We start from the raw sequence: 19,054 nt of genomic DNA, 5'->3' as shown, positions 1-19,054 counted from the left end.
ACACTATAGTTGGTCTAGGCTTTAAAAACACTTTATTTATTTATTTAATCTCACTGAGGAAATTAGTGTTCTAACAGATGAAAGTTTCTGAGAGGTTGTTGGGATGATAATATTTCCTTGTTTTTTTAAATTATATTTTATTTGATCATTTGCAAGCATTATTCATTAAAGACAAAGATCCTTTTCTTTTCCTCCTCCCCACCTCCCCTTGGTTGACGCGTGATTCCACTGGGTATCACATGTGTTCTTAATTAGAACCCATTGTCATGTTGTTAGCATTTGCATTAGAGTGTTCGTTTAGTCTCTCCTCTGTCATGTCCCCTCAACAGCTGTAGTTGGGCATTTGCTTTTCCTCAGTGTTTCTACTCCCACAGTTTGTCCTCTGCTTATGAATAGTGTTTTTTCTCCTAGATCCCTGCAGATTGTTCAGGAACATTACACCGCTACTAATGGAGAAGTCCATTACGTTCGATTATACCACAGTGTATTGGTCTCTGTGTACAATGTTCTCCTGGTTCTGCTCCTCTCGCTCTGCATCACTTCTGGGAGGCCGTTCCAGTCTCCATGGAATTACTCCACTTTATTATTCCTTTTTGCACAATAGTATTCCATCACCAACATATACCACAATTTGTTCAGCCATTCCACAATTGAAGGGTATCCCCTCGTTTTCCAATTTTTGGCCACCACAAAGAGCGTAGCTATGAATATTTTTGTACAAGTCTTTTTGTCCATTATCTCTTTGGGGTACAAACCCAGCAGTGCTATGGCTGGATCAAAGGGTAGACATTCTTTTATCGTCCTTTGGGCATAGTTCCAAATTGCCCTCCAGAATGGTTGGATCAGTTCACAACTCCACCAGCAATGAATTAATGTCCCTACTTTGCCACATCCCCTCCAACATTCATAATTTTCCTTTGCTACCATGTTAGCCAATCTGCTAGGTATGAGGTGATACCTCAGAGTTGTTTTGATTTGCATCTCTCTGATTATAAGAGATTTAGAACACTTCTTCATGTGCTTATTAATAGTTTTGATTTCTTTATCTGAAAACTGCCTATCCATGTCCCTTGCCCATTTATCAATTGGAGAATGGCTTGATTTTTTGTACAATTGCTTTAGCTCTTTGTAAATTTGAGTAATTAAACCTTTGTCAGAGGTTTTTATGAAGACTTTTTCCCAAATTGTTGTTTCCCTTCTGATTTTAGTTACATTGGTTTTGTTTGTACAAAAGATTTTTAATTTGATGTAGTCAAAATTATTTATTTTACATTTTGTGACTCTTTCTATGTCTTGCTTGGTTTTAAAGTCTTTCCCCTCCCAAAGGTCTGACATGAATACTATTCCGTGTTTACCCAATTTACTTATGGATTCCTTCTTTATGTTTAAGTCATTCACCCATTTTGAATTTATCTTGGTGTAGGGTGTGAGGTGTTGATCAATTCCTAATCTCTCCCACACTGTCTTCCAATTTTCCCAGCAGTTTTTATCGAATAGTGGATTTTTGTCCCAAAAGCTGGGATCTATGGGTTTATCATATACTGTCTTGCTGAGGTCTCCTGCCCCCAGTCTATTCCACTGATCCTCCTTTCTGTCTCTTATTCAGTACGAAATTGTTTTGATTACTGCTGCTTTGTAATATAGTTTAAGGTCTGGGACTGCAAGACCCCCATCATTTGTGTTGGGTTTTTTTTCATTATTTCCCTGGATATCCTTGATCTTTTGTTATTCCAAATGAACTTTGTTATGTTTTTTTCTAAATCAGTAAAGAAATATTTTGGTAGTTCCATGGGTATGGCACAAAATAAATGAATAAGTTTGGGTAGGATGGTCATTTTTATTATATTGCCTCATCCTACCCATGAGCAGTTAATGTTTTTCTAATTGTTTAGATCTAGTTTTAGTTGTCTGGCAAGTGTTTTGTAGTTATGTTCATATAGTTCCTGTGTTTGTCTCGGGAGATAGATTCCTAGGTATTTTATTTTGTCTAAGGTGATTTTGAATGGGATTTCTCTTTCTAGTTTTTGCTGCTGAGCTGTGTTGGAGATATATAGAAAAGCTGATGACTTATGTGGGTTTATTTTGTATCCTGCAACTTTGCTAAAGTTGTTGATTATTTCAATTAGCTTTTTGGTTGAATCTCTTGGATTCTTTAAGTAGACCATCATGTCATCTGCAAAGAATGATAACTTGGTCTCCTCCTTGCCTATTTTGATGCCTTCAATTTCTTTTTCTTCTCTAATTGCTACTGCTAGTGTTTCTAGTACAATGTCAAATAATAGAGGTGATGATGGGCATCCTTGTTTCACTCCTGATCTTATTGGGAATGCATCTAGTTTATCCCCATTGCAGATGATATTAGCTGATGGTTTTAGATATATACTGTTTATTATTTTTAGGAACGACCCTTTTATTCCTATGCTTTCTAGTGTTTTTAATAGGAATGGGTGTTGTATTTTATCAAAGGCTTTTTCTGCATCTATTGAGATAATCATGTGGTTCTTGTTGGTTTGCTTGTTGATGTGGTCAATTATGTGGATGGTTTTCCTAATATTGAACCAGCCCTGCATCCCTGGTATAAATCCTACTTGATCATGGTGGATGACCCTTCTGATCAATTGCTGGAGTTTTGCTAGTATCCTATTTAAGATTTTTGCATCTATATTCATTAGGGAGATTGGTCATAGTTTTCTTTCTCTGTTTTTGACCTGCCTGGTTTTGGAATCAGTACCATGTTTGTGTCATAAAAGGAGTTTGGTAGAACTCCCTCTTTGCTTATGTCAAATAGTTTATATAGTATTGGGATTAACTGTTCTCTGAATGTTTGATAGAATTCACTGGTGAATCCATTAGGCCCTGGGGATTTTTTCTTAGGAAGTTCTTTGATGACCTGTTGGATTTCATTTTCTGATATGGGATTATTTAAGAATTCTATTTCTTCTTCTGTTAGTCTAGGCAGTTTGTATTTTTGTATACATTCATCCATATCACCTAAATTGGTGTATTTATTGCCATATAATTGGGCAAAGTAATTTTTAATGATTGCCTTAATTTCCTCTTCATTGGAGGTGATGTCCCTCTTTTTGTCTTTGATGCTGTTAATTTGCTTTTCTTCTTTCCTTTTTTTAATTAGATTGACCAGTACTTTGTCTATTTTGTTTGTTTTTCCAAAGTACCATCTTCTTGTCTTATTTATTAAATCAACAGGTCTATCACTTTCAATTTTATTAATTTCTCCCTTAATTTTTTGGATTTCTAGTTTGGTTTTCTGCTGGGGGTTTTTAATATGAGTTTTTTTTTTTTATTTGCATTTCCAATTGATTGATCTCTGCTCTCCCTAGTTTGTTAATATATGCACTCAGGGATATGAATTTACCTCTGATTATCACTTTGGCTGCATGCCAAAAGGTTTGAAAGGATGTCTCACCATTGTCATTTTCCCTGGTGAAATTATTAATTATTTCTATGATTTCTTCTCTAACTAAACGATTTTGGAGTATCATATTGTTTATTTTCCAATTAGTTTTTGATTTGGTTTTCCATGTACCATTACTGATCATGATTTTATTGCCTTGTGATCTGAAAAGGCGCATTTATTATTTCTGCTTTTCCGCATTTGTGTGCCATGTTTCTGTGACCTAATATATGGTCAATCTTTGTGAATGTGCCATGTGGTGTTGAGAAGAAGGTGTATTCATTTTTATCCCTATTTATTTTTCTCCATATGTCTATTAATTCTAATTTTTCTAAGATTTCATTCACTTCTTTTACCTCTTTCTTATTTATTTTTTGATTTGATTCATCTAAATTTGATAATGGTTGGTTTAAGTCTCCCACTAATATGGTTTTACTGTCTATTTCTTCCTTCAATTCTCCTAGTTTCTCCATTAAAAATTTGGGTGCTATATTATTTAGTGCATACATGTTGATTAGTCATATTTCCTCATTATCTAAAGTCCCTTTTAACAAAATATAATTACCTTCCCTATCCCTTTTGTTCAGGTCTATTTTTTCTTTGGCTTTATCAGATATCATGATTGTAACTCCTGCCTTCTTTCTGTCAGTTGAGGCCCAGAAGGTCTTACTCCATCCTTTAATTCTGACCTTGTGAGTGTCTACCCGCCTCATGTGTGTTTCGTGAAGACAACATATGGTAGGGTTTTGGATTCTAATCCATTCTGCTATTCATCTATATTTTATGGGTGAGTTCATCCCATTCACGTTCAAAGTTATGACTGTCATTGGTGGACTCCCTGGAATTTTGATATCCTTCCCTAATTCTAACCTTTCTTCTTCAGCTCTACCTTTTAGTCCAGGGATTTATTTTAAATCAGTCACCCTTGTCCCCTCCCTTGATATGTTTCCCTTTCTAGTCCCTCCCTTTTTGTTCCCTTCCCCTTCCCCCTCTTCTTCCCTCTCTTTTTTGTTTTCCCTCCCCTCTCCCCCCTTGGTTTTCCCTTCTCCCTTCCCTTGTTCGGTAAGATAGAATTCACGATCCCACTGGATCTGGATGTTCTTCCCTCTCAGAGTTGATTTCCCTGAGAGTAAGGTTTAAGTGAAAACTCTCTTCTTCTCCTTCTTATAGGAGTTTTCTTCCCCTCCCCTTCCCGTGTGAATCTTTGTGTGAGAAAGATTATTCTATTTGGTCTTTCTTTTCCCCCTATTTACACATTACATTTTCCCCACATGTTAGTATACATAGATTGATATAAATGTAGTCCTTATAGAAGAGAATTTGGGTAAAAGAAAAAGATAACATTTTTCTCCTTTTCCCTTTCTTTCATATTTTCCTTTTCAGGTATTCCATGGTCTTTGTTTTTCGATATCGAACTTTCCACAGAGCTGTAGTCTTTTCTTTGCAAAAACTTGGAAATCTTCTATTTTGTTGAATGCCCATACTTTCCCTTGGAAGTATACAGTCAGTTTTGCTGGATAGCTGATTCTTGGTTGAAGACCCAGCTCTCTTGCCTTTCTGAAAATCATGTTCCATGCCTTACGATCATTCACATTGGAACTTGCAAGGTCTTGTGTGACCCTGATTGGCATTCCTTTATATCTACATTGTCTTTTTCTGGCTTCTTGTAGGATTTTTTCTTTTGCTTGAAAGCTTTGAAATTTGGCAATTACATTCCTGGGAGTTGTCTTTTGGGGATTTAGTGTAGAGGGTGTTCTGTGAGCTCTGTCAGTGGCTGTATTGCTCCCTTGTTCTAGAATCTCTGGGCAATTTTCTTTGATTATATCTTGTATTACGATGTCGAGTTTGCTGTTTATTTCTGGCTTTTCTGGAAGTCCAATTATTCTTAAATTATCTCTTCTTCCTCCATTTTCCAAGTCTGTCACCTTGTCAGTGAGATATTTTATGTTCTCTTCTAATTTCTTGATCTTTTGGCTTTGCTTTATTGATTCTTGCTCTTTTACCTGCTCGTTGTCATTGAGTTGCCTAATTCTGACCTTTAAAGCCTGGTTTTCCTTTTCAGTTTTGTCTAACTGGTTTTGTAGATGCGTGAATTTCTTTTGCATTATTTCCCACTTTTCCTCCCAGAAGGCTTCCATCTTTTTGATCCTTTCCGATTCAAATTCTTCATGGGTTTGTAGAGAGTTTCCATTTCCTTTGGAAGGTTTCGGGGCATTTGCTTGTGTTTCCTCTTCTATCTCCTCTGTATTTTGTACTTTTGCTCCATAAAATATGTCCAAAGTCACCCCCTTCTTCTTGTTTTTCTTGGAATTTTGGGGATTTTGTGCTTCTGTGGAGTTTGCCATCTCTATCTGAGTGGGGAAGACTAGCTTTTCTTATCTCTGTCTGGTGTTCAGAGGTTTTAGCCCTATGCAGATTGTCCGTTCTATGCAGTTGTTGTTCTGTCTTCCCGGGGAAGTCAGGATTTGTTGGTGTTTCCCTGTTACTGTCCTCCTCAGTTCCCTCCCGATGCTTCTCTGTTGCCTTACTTCCACGCTCTGAGCCTGGCTCGGCCCTTTCCTCGGGGTGTTTGTTTCTCGGGGCCAGCCTTAGCTGGCCAGGAGAGCCAGCACTCTGAGGGGGGAGGGGCTGTGGCTTCCTGGAGCTCCCAGGGATCCTGTTAAGATTAACTTTCTCTGGGTTGAACTGAGTATGTTTTGAGGCAGGGACCTTGAGACTCAGATGGAAGGATCCAGCCAGGGGGCTGCAGGCTCCCCCTTCTCTTTCTGTTTCCTTGCTGTCTGGGTGCCCCTGCAACTGGGTCAGGGTTTTTCAGGATGCGGCTTTCAGCTCCGAGGCCCTTTTTCCAGCCCTGAGGGTTACTGTTGTTTTAGAAGACCCTGCTCTCTGAGGGGGGGGGCATGGCTTCCTGGAGCTCCGAGGGCTCCTGATAGGATTAACCTCGGACTGAGTATGCCCTGAGGCACAGACCTTCGGTGAGACTCAGATGGAAGGATCTGGTCAGGGGGTTACAGGCTCCCCCGTCTCTCTCTGTTTCCCTGCTGTCTGGGTGCCCCCTCGACTGGGTCAGGTTGTTTTCAGGAAGAGGCCTTCAGGATAGCCGGCCCTGAGGCTCTGAGGTTCCCTCTGCTGCCTCGGACTCAGCTCTCTGGGTTGGGGGTATGGGTCCTGGGACCTTCCTTCTGCCTACCACTTAGGTCCGAGTGATCTCGTATTCTGGCTTTTGGGGGGACTGTACCTTTTGATCCAGGTCCAGGTCCAGGAGGAGGATTACTGGGGTCTATGCTGTTGTTTGTTTTGAATTCTGGTGCCTTAGGAGCATATAGTTTGAATTCAGCAGGGAAGGGTATCCTGAGATCTGATCTTTAGCTTTCTCTAAGCTGCCATCTTGACTGGAAGTCGATGATAATATTTTCTTAAATATTTTTAGGAAATTATAAGCATTATGAGAGGGCAAACATCAGGATGAGCTATTATAATTTCAACTACTACAGAAAGAAGCAATGTGCCTGGAAAGTCTCACTTACACCAGCAAAAGATCATCAGCACTGAGATACACTCAACCATGAACTGACCATGCCATGTCAATAATGCTTGTACTATTTGCTAGCAAAAAGCATTTTAGGGTCTATATTTGTGTATTAATGAGCCCTGTAAAATGTGTCAGAGAAGGTCTCTTTCTCATCTGTAATATGTATAATCAAAACACCCTGCTTACCTTAAAGCTATCCTGAAAACAAAATGAGATGATATGAAAACTCTCCAGGAAAGTATAAAGATTGTACTAATAAAAGGCAATGTTATTGACAAAGGCAAAAAAATTAGTTTTTAAACTATTCAAGAGCACTATTACATGATAGTACCATTTTGAGTATGTGTCTTCTAGTTTAAATTTTTAATACCTGAGTTTAAAGAACTATGTTCCTAATTTGTGAAATAATCATTATTTCAGCTTTAGAACTTAAGATGATCAGAGTAAAGAATTAATCATTACCTTTAAAATGTATGGCTATGGTTTGCATGATAATATACATACAACCCACACTGAATTGCTTGCCACCTCCAGGAGGGCAGAGGAAAGAAGGGAGGGAGACAATTTGGATCGTATAACTTCGGAAAACTTATGTAGAAATTTGTTATTAAAATTAAAAAATAAATAGATGACATGTACAGTAGTAGCTAGGTCATAGCCCATATGGTGCCCAATGCCTATATAAATGGCCTTATTAAAATGATTAAAAATCAGAAATGTGGTGAGGTAAAAAAGGTTATCAGAAAATTAGGTTGCAAAAACTGCAAAGGTCAAAGAAAAACAGTTGAATAAGAGTACATCCTAAGTCCCAAGTTTTTATGATCTTTAAGTCAGGGCCAAGATTTCATGGCATGCTACTAGACACCCACTCAGTGGATTAACATTTCACTATTGAAAATTTCATTGACTCAGTGACCTACTGTTTCCAGATCTACTTGCAGTTTTTGGGGAGGGCAACACTGAGTCTACAGCTTTTTGCATTACATAATCATTGTCACATACCTGCCCCTAACTAGAAATCATTCTGTACTATTCCTACCTTGGAAAGAAACTTAGATGCAAAGGCTCAAACTCTTTTGCAGACATTGACTTATGTAAATTATCATTTATCTCATTACAAAAGTTAGCAATATAAGCTGGTCCCATCCTGAAAGCCATTTGCTGATCTCCTGTGATCAACTTGGTCAGTGTGTAGATAAACCAGGGCATACTTGTAACAAATTCCTTTTATTTCTCTGTCCTGATTTTTACCTCATTAATCAAAATAAAAGCCCAAACACAGACTTTTCCTTTTAATTTTTCTCATCTTGTCCAAGTAATATCTGATATTCTGCAAATTCACTGACTAGTGGTCATCAAGCCTTTGAAAAGCTCTAACAAGCACAAACCTATTACCTCCAACCCATTTTTTTCTTAACATGCCCTTGCTTTGTTCTTTTTAAAATTTTAAATTAATTTATGAAATTCTTGTGCATGTACAAAGAGTTCACTGGATAACCCTTTCTTCCCTCCTTTGTCAGAACTACTTCTCTTTGTTTCTTTAGAATTTTACTCTTTGAGAGCTTTTAATTCCTTCTAGATTGACTCCTCTTAGAGAATTTTAGGCCCAAAGATCCTATCATTCTTTTTTTTTAACTTTTTGAAGTTAACACTCTTATAAAAAGGGTGTATGTATCATTGCTGGTGGAGTTGTGAATTGATCCAACCATTCTGGAGGGCAATTTGGAACTATGCCCAAAGGGCAACAAAAGAATGTCTACCCTTTGATCCAGCCATAGCACTGCTAGGTCTGTACCCCAAAGAGATAATGGACAAAAAGACTTGTACAAAAATATTCATAGCTGCGCTCTTTGTGGTGGCCAAAAACTGGAAAGCGAGGGGATGCCCATCAATTGGGGAATGGCTGAGCAAATTGTGGTATATGTTGGTGATGGAGTACTATTGTGCTAAAAGGAATAATAAAGTGGAGAAGTTCCATGGAGACTGGAACAACCTCCAGGAAGTGATGCAGTGCGAGAGGAGCAGAACCAGGAGAACATTGTACACAGAGACTAATACACTGTGGTATAATCTAACGTAATGGACTTCTCCATTAGTAGTGGTGTAATATCCCTGAACAATCTGCAGGGATCTAGGAGAAAAAACACTATTCATAAGCAAAGGATAAACTATGGGAATAGAAACACCGAGGAAAAGCAACTGCCCAACTATAGCGGTGGAGGGGACATGACAGAGGAGAGACTCTAAACGAAACTCTAATGCAAATATTAACAACATGGAAATGGGTTCGAATCAAGAACACATGTGACACCCAGTGGAATCACGCGTTGGCTACGGGGGATGGGGGGGAGGAAAAGAAAATGATCTTTGTCTTTAATGAATAATGCTTGGAAATGATCAAATAAAATATTATTTTTTAAAAAAAGGGTGTATGTGGCAGACATCGACAAGTTTTTCTATCCTCTTGTCATAAATTCTAATAAGGATCCCTTCAGCAACCTTTCAACTCAAGCAAGTTGATAAGATTCACCTCTAGAATAAAAATTCCCTCAGTTGATTCCCCTGACTGTAAAATGACCCATATCTCATTAAGGCAAGTCAAAAAAGTATTAGTTGCTCTATTTGGAGAGAGAACTCTAGCAAGTCCTAAATAGTTGAAGTCTTAAAGAGTTGAGTCTTATATCACTCAAACATGCCTGGGGTACAGGCTTATAATTTCTTTAATGAAAGATCTTTCTGTAGAGATACTTTATACCACATTTCAATGATAATAGTTTTTGCTTCTGCAATATTTACTCTAAATATTCTCCACCAATTCTTCTCCACTCTAGGTCTCAATTTCCTCACATAAGTATACCTTCTTAAAATACAATGCTATTCACACACATGTCTCTTGGTCAAAGAATAGAAACAAAAATTATCAAAAAGTAGAATTGAAAACTATTATCAATCACATGAAAAAATGTTATAAATCACTAATAACAAGAGACATGCAAATTGAAACAATTCTGAAGTTACACCTCAAGCCAAACAAATAGGCAAAGATGATCCCCAAAAAGGAAATAGTCATTTTTCAAGTGGTTTTGAGAAGACAAATCCCTAATACCTGAATCATGAGGCTATGAATTAGTACAAACATTTTAAAAAGCAATTTGCAATTATGCAAATAAAATGATTAAAATAAAATAGCCAGGAACTTTGACACAGAGGTTCTATAGTAGTAAACATATCCCCCAAGGAGGTTATTGATTGGTTTAAAATAAAAGGCTCCATAAAAACCAAAACTTTCATAATGTGTGATGTAAAAGAAAATAATGTAATATTCTCAAAATATATTATAAGAATAATAGTAGTAAATTACCCCAGTGGAAGTTAGTAAATCTGGTTCCTCATACCCTCCCCATAGCCTTCTCCCTTCAAGAGGAAATTATGAAATCCCATCCATCTTCCAGCAGGACATGACTACTCCACCCCTTTGAAATACAAATACCTCTTAATGTCCTTTGGTAAAACTTACTCCATTCAAATGGAAAACTTTTGTCTCCAACCATTGTAAAAATTTTATAATCCCTTCAGGAATGTTTCATTATGTCAGGATTCTCCTAGGTAAATCATTTTTCTTAGGTCTGTGAATTGTTAAATTTCTGTGGTAGGAGTTTGAACAAAAGTCAGGAGAGCAGCTTCATAAACACAAAACACTTAGTTTCTTATTAGGAAAGTAATGATAGGAAATAGAAAGGAGAAAAGTGAGAGTAATCTTCTAATAGCTTATATACCTAAGATCCCAATCCTATCTAAAATTTTCTAAAAAAACCCTAAATCCATCTGCCTTCCAGTGTAGTGTCTTCTGCCAGACCAGGCCCAGCCTACTTTCCTACTCTGCCTATCTAGTCATTTACCCACTATCTATCTACCTATTTACCCAAGATAATCAATAATCAATAAGACTATTAAGGCCTTAAATCCCTTTCTCAGTCTTTAACTGTCAGTTAGAAAACTGTCAGTCCCAGAGAGAATGAGCCACACACTCCTCTCCCCAGGGGAGCCTGAGACAAAATCCCTCTCCAATGAGCTCTAACTGACTAACTCCACTCAACCACACCCTTCTGTCACCAACTGGCAATTTGCATAGCAGGGGAGCTCTTACTCAGAAATCTTTTTGCTCCCTTGCCTCTTAAATAAAAATAGGGAGAAGTTAAGAAAAACTTTCTTAACAGGTCAATGACTGGAGACCCTGCCCCACATTTCTCTATAAATCTTGGGGGGTGGGGGGAGAATTTGTCGTAGGTCAATGACTTGTGGGAGTATCCCACATTTCTTTCTTTCTCTCTCTGTCTCTCTCTGTCTCTCTCTGTCTCTGTCTCTGCCTCTCTCTCTGTCTCTCTCTCTCTCTCTCTAAATAAAGCATTGCATTTTAAGTGATGGTTCTCCCCTGTCTTATTATAAGAAGTGGCTATAGAGGGTACATCTTGTTACCTCAAGATCCCCTTAAAATTCCACTTTACACAATAGTTGTACTTTTTGGTGTTACAAAAACAAAAACAAAAAACAAAGAAAAGATGCCTATCAGCCAAAGAAAGACTGACAAATAGCATTACATGAATATAATAAAATATTCTTGTATTATAACAAAAAATCAAATTAAAAACAACAAAGAAATACAAACTTAAATGACCTAAGGCAGAAGGAAATAAGTTGAGAAAATAAAACAATATAAATAATGATGGTCTACAAAAATGTAAATGGAACTAACAATCACCAAAAATGGAAAGTGAATTTGTAAAAATTGCAAAACTCAAGCATTCAAAGAGGAGAGATTAGAAATCAAGCAAACATTTTCAGATTTTTTTCAATGATTGGCTTTGCTGATTTGCCTCCTCTTTTCCATTTAAAAATATTCTGTTATATGTGAAAGCTCCCTGAAGTAGAAGGAAAAATACAAGGGAAAATTCAAACAATTTTAAAGACAAAATATATCAATAAAAATTTATTTTGAAAAACAAGCATGTAAAAGATTTCTCAAAGCAATAATAATAATAAGAGAAATGCAAATCAAAATAGCTCTGTGGTTTCACCAAATACCAAGTACATTAACAAAGACAAGAAAAGATCAGAATTGTCAATAGAAGGGGTGGTGGTTCATAAAAAAACATACATACTAATTCACTGTTGGTGGAGGTATAGGGTGGGCCAATCATTTTGGAAAGTAATTTGGAATTATTCAAAGAAAGTGATTAAAGTGAACATGCTTTGTTTTAGACTGAGCTTGACTCAGAGCAGTACCTTTAATTAAGGTTCAATACTAGAACAAAATAAAATACTCAGGTCATTTGAGAGTTAATTTTAAAAAGAAATGTTCATTTAGCCAACGCAATAGAAGACTATTCAACAAAGAGGGCTTTCTTGATTTGACTGAAATCAAGAAATCTTGATTTGACTGAGCTGAGTAAAGTTTCCTTGTCTGATTTACTTACCACAATCTCCAATCATATATAACCTAGAGATCCGCGTAGCTACGGTGTACTATGGCAACCAATAAATGATGTCAAAAGCCTGACTCTTTAGTCCCCTGAGCCAACCAAGACAAGGGGACAGCCTCAATACATTTTAAGAAACTAACCTGCATGGAGGAAGAGAGAGATCAGTGCTCATACAACACCCTTCAACCCAGAGATTCCATTGATGGGAGACAAGATCAATGAAAGAAATAAAGGGCACATATACACTATAATATTTCTAGTAGCATGTTAAACAGAAAGCAAAGAACTACTAACAATTGCAGAAGAGCTAAAGGAATTGTAGCTCATGAATATGGTGGGTATTACTTAGTTCTAAAAAACAATGAATATGAAAAAATAAGGAAAAGCATGAAAAAGAATACAAAATGGAAATGAAGGTGATGGAGGCAATTCAGAGGAGTTCTCTCCACCCCATCCACAAAAATCTAGATAATACACAAGACCATTACTGATCAGGAAATATACTTAAAACACAGTGTGTCATCTTCTCACCTAAGATCAGCCAAGGGAATTGAAGAAAAAAGGGAACAATGTGTGGGCTATTGGGGACATGGTGTGACAGGCCCTAGTAGAGAACGTAGGGTGCTGAACATTTCCTGCCAAGGGATTGAATGAGGATTCTCCTGATTCGCCACAGCAAGATCAGAGATTCTAGATCCATCATAAAGGACCTGATCTTGTACAGGGCACAAAAACAGTGCCAAATAGCAGCTGTCACACAAATACCATGCCCAGGATTCAATGAGGATTAAATTAATCCATAGATTCAATTAGGATTAAAGATGGGCCTGTCCCAAAGAGTAGAAGACTGTACTTTGGGGTAGAGGCCAAGGGCAAGGACAGAAGTCTTAAATTATGTCCTGAGCAAGTAGCAAATACAGTAGGGAACAACAACTGGGTGACTCTCACCCCAGAAAAAAAAACAATCTCTTGGTTCTAGTCTCAAGCTTGTAGAAGAACAAATAACACCAATGAAATGTAACTATTAATGGACTAGTTATAAATAGGGAAATAGCTATTACTAAAAAAATGTCACACTATTGCATATTATGAAATAATATTGAGAAATGAGAGAAGAGCATCTTTTCAGAGGTGAAAATGGAGATTTTTTTAACAATTTTTATCTAGAATTGGGGTAGGAAACCCAGACCAATTCTGTCACTCTCACTGCCGAGCTAGATTCCCAAAAGCAAGCCTATAGGTGTGCTACTCAGGCCCAGACATAGGTAAGGAACTTAACAGAACTCAGCCTGAACTCTCCCAGAGATCCTTGAAGAACACAACCCAGTGCCCTGAAAAAGCAGCAGTCTGAATGAAGAAGACAAAAAACAGGACACAAAATAACCCACATATTCCCACCAGAAGTGGGCCCAACACAAAATCCAAAGTCAAGTAGAAGGTCTAGAAGAAATAAGAAAATTTAAAAAAGAACCTCATCAAAAAGAATGATGTGGTAACAGAAATAGTCCAAACACAAACCTAGGAGAAGAAAATGACTGTAAAACATCTATAAGCAAAGCCTCAAAGAAAAACCCAGCTTGTGAATAAGTTCAACTAGAATTCTGATAGAAATAAAGCAATAATTATGATATTGTAATGAAATGTAAATGCTAGCAGGTTTGGAAAAGAAATAAAAGTGATGGAAGAATGAAATGGAAAAGAGTCATCAAAGAAAGAAATTAAAAGAGAATATCTTATTCAAAAAAGATACTTCCTTGAAAATTAAAATTATCCAAACAGAAGTGAAAAACTCCATGAGATAAATATATTAAAACATTAAGACTGAAAAATAGCATCAAATATAAGATATATCATATCAAAAAACAAATGAAACACAAAACAAATTAAGAAGAGATGATTTAAGAATCTCTAAGCTATGTCAAAGCTATGAACATAAAGAGTATATGAGAAATTACACAACTAACCAGATCTCTTAGAACCAGAGAGCAAAATAAAAATATAAAGATCTCACTAAGGAGTAGCCAAGTGGCACAGCTAATAGATTACCAGGAGGATATTTGGATATAGAGGAGTGGATAGAGTTAGGAGGATGTAGGTACAAATATCCCCTGGGAAACTTGCTAGCTATGTGGCCCTGAGCAAGTCACTTAATCAAGATTCCCTAGCCCTTTTCATTCTTCTATCTTATAAATTATACTAAGAGAGAAGGTAAGGATTAAAAAAAAAAACACAACTTTTTGTCCAGTTTACACTAATAAAGCTGACAATATAAATGAAATGCATGAATATTTACGAAATATCAAATGCTCAGATTCACAAAACAAGAATCAAAAGGACTTAAACTACTCATCCATAAATGAACTCCTAAAGAAAAAAAAAGACACAAAACCAAATAGATTTACAAGCAAATTCTATCAAACATGTAAAAAAAATGATGAAAAAATAGGAAAAGGAAAGGTAAGGGCCTTCCAAATCCCTTTAATGATATAAAGATCATCCTACTACTTGAAGAGTCAAAACAGAGAAATAAAACCATAGACTAGTATCCCTAACAAATACTGGGACAGAAATTACAAATTGATGACAAAATCTACTGGGAACACCCAAGAGTAGCCTACTAGAAATTATGTATATTCTTGATATCTCACATTGTGTAGCAAGATAAACTCCAGGGCAGCTGGGTGGCTCCGTGGATTGAGAGCCAGGCCTAGAGACGGGAGGTCCTAGGTTCAAATCTGGCCTCAGACACTTCCTAGCTGTATGACCCTGGGCAAGTCACTTAAACACCATTGCCTAGCCCTTACCACTCTTCTGCCTTGGAACCAATACATAGTATTGATTCTAAGATGGAAGGTAAGGGTTTAAAAAAAAGGTAAACTCCAAATTAGTACATGAATTAGATATGAAGGATGACATTATAAAACAATTTAAAAAGCATTGAGTAAGTTACTTTGTCAGATCTATTATAATAGCTAACATGTATATAGCATCTACAGAAAATATAAATATATAAACTTAATATAAATATATTAATACAGTCAAAAAAGAAGGATACTACCAGACCTTAAGGAACTCACATTCCAATCAGGAAAGACAATACATCAAAGAAACTGAAAACTCAATCAAGGGCATGGCAGCAAAGTCCAAAAAATGAACCAAGTGATGTAGACTTCCTAAACTGGAGATGTTGGGAAGAAGTCATCAATGGGAAAAGGGAATCAAGGGAAAAGGCAAGAAAGGAAAAGCATGGTGTAAAAAAGCCCAGTGAATCATGGCTGTTCTGTGTCCTTCTTTAAAATGAAGCTTCTGATGAACATGCCTATGCATATTTAATTTTTTCAGTGAATGAAAATACTTTTCTCCCTCCCATCTCTACAGAATATGAAAGAACCAAGCCCTCATAACACATAAACATAGGCAAGCATATTCAACTGATCTTGTTTCCTTTCAGAAAAACATTCTCTTCCTGAGTCATATTCTAGGGAAAGGTTTGAGGCTATTAACTTTTAGTGATTCCTATGAAGTCAAATTTGCCTCCCTGCATCTCTAGTTCTTATTAGTAAGGTTTTGTTCATTCTACACGAGGGCATGAGATTAGCACTAAATTCTTTGTTAGATTTTGGTCTCCAGTGAATTTTTTGGTGGCTCCATTGTTATTCATCTCCCTATTTCCAGGGATTTCTAACAAAGTCAATAGTTTTCTCCCCTACCCTTCTTTGGTTTAAAGACCCTTTGGGTTAGATTTACAAGACTTCAGGCAAACAGCAATGATGTAGGATGGTTAACTGAATGCCTTTATTATCAACAAGGCAAGGGATCCAGGATAACTCTTAAGGGACTGTGATGATCTGATTACAGATTGAAGCACACCTTTCTTCACTTTATTTCCTCCATAAAATTTCCCCAATGTAAGCAATGTGTCTCATTTCACAACATGATGAATATGGAAACACGTATTATATGATAAAGCATGTACAACGTATATTATCTGCCTTCTTGAGGAGGCAGGTGAAATAGGAAGGAAGGAGAGGGGATTGCAAAACGTCAGAAAACACATTAATAATTGTATCTACGTGTAATCTGGGGGAAAAAATTCTTAAACTTCAGGTAAATACATTCTAACCAGTCCTTGGTATATACATATCAATCTAGAAAGAAATCTTTTATTCTTTTGCTTTAAATTGTCCAGAAATCGAAACTCTGTTTTCTGATATTATCTACTACTACCAGCTACTAATTGCCCAACTCATCTCCCTCTGCTAAAGTTCTTTTGCCTTCAATTTACTGCACTGATAAAACTAAGACCTGTGCCTCTAAAATCTTCACCACAACTTTGAATTCTTTAACAATTCTGGAAGTATAGCTTATGCCTACACGAACCAGTAGAATTGTGTAAAATAAATGGTAGGCAGATTTCTTAGTGGTTATCACATCAGCATTACTCAGCACACCATTTATGCCCTTTTTTCCCCATCGGAACTGGAAGTTCTGGAGGTCAGAGAGTGTATTTATTTTTGCCTACATTTATATTCCAATTCTTCAGAAGATGTCATAATGTTAACTATGGTTATTATTATAGACCTGACAGATAACTTCTATGCTTCCCAATTTTTGCCCCAATTACGGAATCTTTTGCCCTGCCTTGACTTTATCTACTGTCTTTGTATCTCCAAAGTGTCTCAGCACACCAGAGCTAATGAACGCTTGTTGACTGGCGGTAACTCAAATTTGTGCAGGTTTTTAGTTTGCAAAAGTACTCTCCATCCGTTACTTCACCTCACACAAACATCTCCCTGGGTGGTAGGAGCTATAATTACCCATTTTACAAGCGAGGAGTCACGTGATCAAGGAAGATTGCAAAGTCAAAATAGCCATGCACTTCTGGGAGACAGGTGGGATTGGGACCCAAGTACTCCAGACTGCAGGGACAGCTCCCTCCACCGCCGCCTCCCCGGGGAACGACCCAGGCGTGCACCTCAGCGGAGAAGGGAGGGAAGGGAAGGAAAGGGAAGAGGAGGGAGGGGGGCACAAGTGCGAGTCGCCACCCCCTTCTCGCCCAGCCACTGAACTCCCGCTCCCCGTCCGCTCCCTCCTCAGGTCCCGGGCGAGCTCCACTGCTTCTCAGCTGCTTCTGGTGCTTACCGAGCCACCGCTCATCGCGCCAATCCCATCGAACACCCGACCGAGCCCAGCAGCATCATCCAAAATAATCTTAGAGGTGGGGGTCGGGGAAGGAGAGGTCTTGGAAAAATATCTACTTATGAACGACCCAGTGGCGCTCAAAGGTGGAAGAAGAAGAAGTAACCAAAGCAGCAACCGCCCCTCCGCCCGTAGGCGGTTAGTCCAAACCTTGTAAGGAAACATGTCTCAATGGGCTAATGCTAGAAATGACAGCTTGCTGCCTACTTTTAGCTTTGTGTGACTCACGTGACTCCGCCTCCAAATCACTTGAGCAGAAGAAAGGCAGTATAGTGAAATGGAGCTTCCTCGGGTTTCGCCATGTTTGAAGATGGCAACAGACCAGTAATGAAGCTAGTTCCATCTTGGTAGAGGGCAATCCTGGAGAGAGGGAGGTGATACAGAGCCCTAAACAGTTTTTATTTTACTTGTTTGTTTTGCCTTTCTGGTTCCTTCCTGCTTTGTACAAAGCCTGGCAGAGAGTACTTGATTAATAAATTTCAATTGACTGACTTGACTCTTCCAAAAATGTTTTGAGAATATTTATTATGTGTCTACTATGTACCAGAGGTAGCTAGGTGATACAATAGATGAAGTGCTGGATCTGGAGTCAGGCTATACATTCAAATCTAGCCTCAGACACTTCCTAGCTGCATGACCCTGAGCAAGTCACAAACCTTGTTTGCCTCAGTTTCTCCATCTGTCAAATGATCTAGAGAAGGTAATGGCAAGCCACTCTAATATCTTTGCCAAGAAAACCCCAAATGGGGTCACAGAGAGTTGGACAGGACTGAACCAACTGAAGGACAATAACTAGGTCCCAGACACTGTGCTATAAACTAGGGCTACAAGGAGAATAGTACAACTCTGCCCTCAAGGACCTTACATTCAAATGTGGAGGCAATCCACAGGAGCCTCTAACAATTTGGGGCTTCTGGGCCCAATGGGCCATTCTCCTTCTCCAGGAAGGAATCCCTTTAATCTGTGTCCAAATAGACTCATCCAGACTGGTTTCTCTCCTGAGGGAGTCTTTTCACCTAGAAGTAGGTTCAGAGTCCTTTTTCCCATATTCTTTGCCTTTCACACTCCCACTCCAACCACAGGGAAAAGTTACTTGGAGCTTAGGTTTGGCTCATGCTCAGCATCCCAAAGAAATTAATAGAAAGCTACTCTGTTTAAAATGAATCAAAGGGGGCAGCTGGGTGGCTCAGTGCATTGAGAACCAGGCCCAGAGATGGGAGGTCCTGGGTTCAAATCTGGCCTCAGGCACTTCCTAGCTTTGTGACCCTGGGCAAGACATTTGACCCCCACTGCCTGGAAATTACCACTCTTGCCTGGAAATTACCACTCTTCTGTCTTGCAATCAATATCCAATATTGATTCTAAGAAGAAAGGTAAAGGTTTGTTTTTTTTTAATTAATAAATAAAATAAAATGAATCAAGCAGGAG

The 19,054-nt window shown here is 37.9% G+C and overlaps 1 protein-coding gene across 9 annotated transcripts in view; it reads right to left on the bottom strand.

Annotated features, from left to right (window-relative positions):
• Nucleotides 1–17,868, bottom strand: part of LOC130457885 (galactocerebrosidase-like) — a 147,242-nt gene extending 129,374 nt beyond the window's left edge. For 6 of the 9 annotated variants that reach the window (XM_056820431.1, XM_056820476.1, XM_056820440.1 and 3 more), the window contains exon 1: nt 17,570–17,853. In XM_056820431.1, the coding sequence (XP_056676409.1) occupies nt 17,570–17,791 (222 nt within the window). In that variant the 5' untranslated portion in view covers nt 17,792–17,853. Of the gene's footprint in view, nt 1–17,244; nt 17,433–17,569 lie in introns of those variants that run through there. The other 3 variants (XM_056820416.1, XM_056820452.1, XM_056820458.1) reach the window with 3 other exon arrangements.
• Between the last annotated feature and the right edge of the window lie 1,186 nt (nt 17,869–19,054).

The sequence above is a fragment of the Monodelphis domestica genome, chromosome 1, assembly GCF_027887165.1.
Source record: "Monodelphis domestica isolate mMonDom1 chromosome 1, mMonDom1.pri, whole genome shotgun sequence".
Lineage (NCBI taxonomy): Eukaryota > Metazoa > Chordata > Mammalia > Didelphimorphia > Didelphidae > Monodelphis > Monodelphis domestica.
Note: the sequence above shows the minus strand (reverse complement) of the source record. Positions and strands in the feature narration are given on the sequence as shown.